This window comes from Solanum tuberosum, unplaced genomic scaffold (genome assembly GCF_000226075.1).
Source record: "Solanum tuberosum cultivar DM 1-3 516 R44 unplaced genomic scaffold, SolTub_3.0 scf00010, whole genome shotgun sequence".
In the NCBI taxonomy this organism is placed as follows: domain Eukaryota; kingdom Viridiplantae; phylum Streptophyta; class Magnoliopsida; order Solanales; family Solanaceae; genus Solanum; species Solanum tuberosum.
In genome coordinates this window covers 2,877,091-2,882,246 of record NW_006238936.1, presented here as the reverse complement: position 1 = coordinate 2,882,246, position 5,156 = coordinate 2,877,091, and the positions used below count along the sequence as shown (strand labels likewise).

General features: G+C 33.5%; 2 protein-coding genes across 9 annotated transcripts in view; both read left to right on the top strand.

Annotated features, from left to right (window-relative positions):
* LOC107062250 (acyl-coenzyme A thioesterase 8-like) overlaps positions 1-3,954 on the top strand; it is a 6,296-nt gene extending 2,342 nt beyond the window's left edge. The window contains exons 4-11 of the mRNA XM_015312651.1: positions 1,026-1,047; positions 1,919-1,974; positions 2,066-2,120; positions 2,526-2,680; positions 3,195-3,433; positions 3,549-3,597; positions 3,708-3,776; positions 3,880-3,954. Of these exons, the coding sequence (XP_015168137.1) occupies positions 1,026-1,047; positions 1,919-1,974; positions 2,066-2,120; positions 2,526-2,680; positions 3,195-3,433; positions 3,549-3,597; positions 3,708-3,776; positions 3,880-3,954 (720 nt within the window). The remainder of the gene's footprint in view (positions 1-1,025; positions 1,048-1,918; positions 1,975-2,065; positions 2,121-2,525; positions 2,681-3,194; positions 3,434-3,548; positions 3,598-3,707; positions 3,777-3,879) is intronic.
* LOC102593292 (CCR4-NOT transcription complex subunit 1-like) overlaps positions 1-4,242 on the top strand; it is a 21,721-nt gene extending 17,479 nt beyond the window's left edge. For 4 of the 8 annotated variants that reach the window (XM_015312141.1, XM_015312146.1, XM_015312122.1 and 1 more), the window contains 9 exons: positions 1,145-1,280; positions 1,919-1,974; positions 2,066-2,120; positions 2,539-2,643; positions 2,772-2,828; positions 3,250-3,327; positions 3,549-3,597; positions 3,708-3,776; positions 3,880-4,242. The gene's annotated coding sequence lies outside the window, so the exon portion shown is untranslated. The remainder of the gene's footprint in view (positions 1-1,144; positions 1,281-1,918; positions 1,975-2,065; positions 2,121-2,538; positions 2,644-2,771; positions 2,829-3,249; positions 3,328-3,548; positions 3,598-3,707; positions 3,777-3,879) is intronic. The other 4 variants (XM_015312128.1, XM_015312129.1, XM_015312134.1 and 1 more) reach the window with 3 other exon arrangements.
* Positions 4,243-5,156: the final 914 nt, after the last annotated feature.

Below are 5,156 nucleotides of genomic sequence, written 5' to 3'. Positions count from 1 at the left end.
TTGTATAAAGTGAGAGAGGCGAGTGAGAGAGCGAGATCTGGGAGAGGGGAGAGAGGGGAACGAAAATATATGTATATATACAATTTTCTCTCGCTTTATACACTTGCGTTTGTATAAAAAACGAGAGAGGCGAGGGAGAGAACGAGAGTGGCGAGCGAGATTCACCAGGAGAGAGGTGAAATAACAATAGTTTGCTATGGAGTACAATTAAATCAAACTATATTTATAGCATTTAATTTGAATTAATAGTTTGCTATTATATACAATTTTCCCTAAAAAGAATGTGTCTAATAAATTTAAACAAAAACAAATTAAATAGAAGAAATGGAATAAAAGGGAAAAATAATGAAAAAGAAGAAAAAGGTCTAAGCCCAAAAGTTCCATTTTCCAAAGCATTAAAAAAATAGGGGGAAAATGTTGCCCAAGGGATTTTTGAACCCGTGACCTAGGGGCATATCTTGAACCACTTATCCACTAAGCCAAGCCTGTACATTATTTTGAGGTGGTTCATTTTAAATATATACCCATAAAATCAGAATTTGACGTTATATATAGTGTAATTTTTTGACAAGGGGGTTCAGGTGAACCCCTAGAGTCCACCTAGGTCCGCTCCTGTTTGAGCGTGCTCATAGCCTCTTAAGAAATTATTTGCATTTGACTAATTATTTTTTTCACTAGTTAATTATCTTGAATGAATATAGTGAATTTATTGTGTCCTTATTATAATTGTAATTCAGATAGGTAAGATACAATTTTTATATATTACATACATATTATCATTTTTCCCCGATCATCTCCAAATTCATAATATTACCAATTCAGTCCTTAAATATTAGATTCTATATGTTTTCCATTGCTCTCCTCAAATTATGAGTATATAATTGGCTAACATGTATTGGACTGTTTACCTGTCTGGACATTGATGTATGACATACATTTTGTTTGTTGACTTACTAAATGATTGCCTATTGAGGACAGTTTGCTAATATGGCTTAGTTACTCTCTTACTTTCTCATATGTTCCAGACTGAGGAGTCAGTTCACTGGGGTAAAGAGTGTTTAATCCTAGTCAGAATTATCTATATAAACCTCTTCTTCATGTACCAATGTAAATCCAGTTGACTAAAAACTTGTATCTTACCCAGTCCCACACTTATGATTGTAGTTCCAATCATATATCAAGTTTACCGTGAATTACGTGATGGAAAGAGCTTTGCAACACGAAGGGTGGATGCAATTCAGAAAGGGAATATCGTATTCACATTGGTAGCCTCATTTCAGGTGATTATCAGCCTTTCATCAAGTCGGTCACATCTTAGCAATACCTTTTTTTATGGCTCACTTTTGTAATTCAGCGTAAATGTGTCCCCTAGATTTATATGATTTTCTTTAGCAAGTTGATTAGATTCATGCGAAAGCATGAACTTGCATGCCATGTAATGAGTATTTGTGGTAGAAATACAAATTGTGAAAAAAAAGCATTCAGGAGGAAAAAATCAACATAGAAAGCTTAGTTTTGAATGAATTCAACATAACTTGGATTTCTTTTAAACTATTGTTCACCTTCTTCATCAACCTTCAAATCTCACAAAATTATGAAGAAAGTTGAAAGTTAGCAAGCTTCACTAGTGAAGACAATTGGATCGGCTCATCAACTTTCAATCATTTCTGAAATGCTTTGTTCTGCTCGTTTTTTATCCTACCATGGAATACCCTATTATGATCTTTTCCTGGTTCAACTGCTGCCCCCACAAAAACCCTAGACTTACAATGATGATTGAGACTTTGATGGATCACTTGTTTTTGCTTGGAATACTGCAGTAACTTTTTGGTCAAATGCAACTTTATGTGACACACTTTTATGTGTTCATTACACCATTATCTTTATACTGGTTGTTATGTTTGTAATATTTTTCAAGATGAAGATGGATTTGATCAGGAAGCAAAAATGCCTAATGTGCCTAATCCAGAAATGGTAACCTTCTTACAATTCCATGAGCTCTGCTATATCTGCAACTGTGCTCCAAGCCGCTTCTCCTTACGCTTTCGTTGAAATCCAATTACAGCTTTTATCACTGGAAGATTTGAGAGAAATGCGCAAGACTATCCTCGGCTTCCCAGGTCAGACTCTGCTCGTTGTTATGCTGTCATGCTATGATGTTTTAAATTTGTTATAATTTGGTGCACACGTATACTATCTGATAATGTATTGTAAATAGTGTGGTGCATAAGCTTTAAAGTATTTGCCTCGAGGAAACCATTTACATTACTGAACTTGTGTCTTTGGAAGTGTAACTTCTCCAGCATGAGTTGTCTTATATCTCTTGAATACTTTGGCTTCAAAATGGATGCAGTAGTACACGTTTTTGCTTAGTCCCGAGTCTCATTAAATAATTCTCTCTGCAAGCCTGACTTTTCAGGACATATCATATGTCCTGAAATCTGAAAATTAGAAGATGCATAAAGCTTTTTTATTCTGTTTGTGGTTATTTATTTTTGGGATCTTTGGTTTGGTGATACTAACAGTGAATTTTGACAGGACATACCGAAATAAGGTTGCTACTGCAAAATTTGTACCCTGGCCAATAGAAATAAGGTTTTGTGAACCTAATAATGCCACTAGTCACACCAAGTCTCCTCCAAGGTTAGCCATGCTTTCAGCTATCCGTTTCCCTTCTGCGGTAGCAACTATAATTAACCAAACTTAAAGTTCATGTAAGCTTGTATATAGTAGTATCCTCATTATGTTTGCGTCATCTCTTTCCTACACAGTTTGAGATATTGGTTCAGAGCAAAAGGAAAACTTTCAGATGACCAGGCCTTACATAGGTAAGCTATCAGTTCTTTCATTTAATTAACTGAGCTCATAATTAAAAGGAGCAAAGCAGGCAGTTTAGCAGCCTTATCTTATCTCAGCGAGAGACTCTCATGAGTAGATTTGTTATTGAGCTAGAGAAAGAGTTCTAATGGACACTGGTACGAAATGAACACAAGTTTGTTATCTGGACTTCTCTGGGTATACTCCCACTTGGGACCATGTATAACTAATATTAGTGCCTCAAAATTGTATATTTTTCTTTCAAAATCATGTTTCTGCCTTGTAGGTGCATATTTACCATCAAAAGGGTACATAAAAGAAATTAAAATCAGGAACTTGTACTTTTTTAGCATACAGAAGTTTTTATAGTTATGCAGAATGAGGCCATATTGCAGTCTGCATCTTTTAATGCAATATTTATGCTGGTTGCAGCATATGCATCAGATCTAATCTTTAATACAGTCAATCTGAATCCTCATCGAAGGAAGGGTTTCAAGGTCTGGATCATTCGTGAGTTCCAACAACTCTTAGACCATTTTGTTAATGTACCAGCTTTATATTATGGGAAATATGTCAATGTTTGCCGGAGCAGTTTATATAATTTCTTCGTGAAATGGTTCCCAACTCTTTCCATGTTATCACCAAATCGTTTATGTCCTTTATCTTTAGTTAAAGACAGACATTTGACATGCAACTGTACTTATATTTCCACTTATGTTTACCTTTTCCAGGATTTGGTTCCACGGACCTTTGAGAGCTGATGATTGGATATTGTTTGTGGTAAGAAGCAAAAGTTAAAAAAACTTATGATGTTTTTTAAGAATTGTCTTACTTTTATTAGTGGTTTCCATTACTAGCAGCCTTCGTTCTAACTATTTATCATTTTATAGATGCACAGTCCGACTGCTTATAATGCACGTGGCTTTGTGACGGGCCAAATGCTTATTAGGAAGGGAGAGGTAAAGTACTAGACCTGACAAGTGTTGATGTCTGAGCTACCAATGTCTTTTATATGTTCTTGCTTTGTTAATGTGCTTATTGTTAATGCTTTCTAATCTCCAGATTGTAGTGTCACTGACTCAAGAGGCCTTATTGAGGCCAGCCAGAAAACTACCTGCATTCCAACCAAAGCTCTAATCCATGTCAGGTCCAATGAAAAAAGAGGACTAGGTAAAACTGCAGAAGAGCTTGAATAAGTTTTATAGAGGTCGCAAATTAGAATAAGATAGTTGTTTTGATTATGGAAGAGTCCAGATCATATGACGTATCTATATTTTACAACTATTATACAGAATTACCCCATCATTGTCTCTGTACCTCGCATCTCACCTTTATAGATTGCCCAGCCAGAAGAGGCATTCCCATCGCTACATTGATCGATCTATGATTGTTTTAAGTTAAAAGTTATTGTGTTTTTACAAGTTTCATCTTTTCCATTCACTATTAGGATAAAAATGTTGCAAACAAGCTTTGATTTCGAAATGCCATGGGTTAAATTTCTTTAGTTCACTATCCATTTTATGTCGAGTAATATACGGAGTAACTTTCGATATACCATAAAAATAAGGTTTTAATAAATATTCAACTATTTAATATACAAACTATAGAACCAACATTATACCAACAATTATTACAATAATGTATATCTTTAAAAATACCAATATATAAAGGGAAATTTTTCAAAATGTCAATATTTTAACATTTAATAGGATTCATTGTCAATACTTTCAATATTTAGTAAAAGCATCAGAATTTTAGTTTAATATGTATCTTACTTATTTAAGTTTTTATTATTTGTTTTATTTAAAGAATACAATTATTAAATAATAGAAAGGAGAAATTTAGGGGAGAGAAATTTTTAAAAAAGGAACAATTGCTTAAAAGTCTCATCAGTTACAGAAATTCAAAACTAAATACAAATTCAAAAAAAAAAAAACACAAAGAACTCATCCCACTTGTTCATCAAATTTCTAATATCGATTTTTAAATTTTCATTGATAATACTCAATTTATGTTGAAATGAATTTGATTAAATCGCATTTTTTTTATATCCAACCATGGCTTCAACGGATTAGCTTTTAGAACCAAAATCGACTTTTGTGAAGAAGAAGAAAAAAAGAGAGAGAATCGGAGAAGAAGGTTGCAAAGAATGAGAGAATGGAGAAGAAGGTTGCAAAAATTGTATTCATATTAATTTTTGTTTGTCAATTGTTTTTCTTTTACTCAACATTTATATTTTTATTAAGAACATTGTAATTTTTTTTAGTTTGTAGTCATTCCAGTTGGTATGCCAAATTGATTTGTATTTCTTAAACATAGATGTATCATATTTCTTTCAC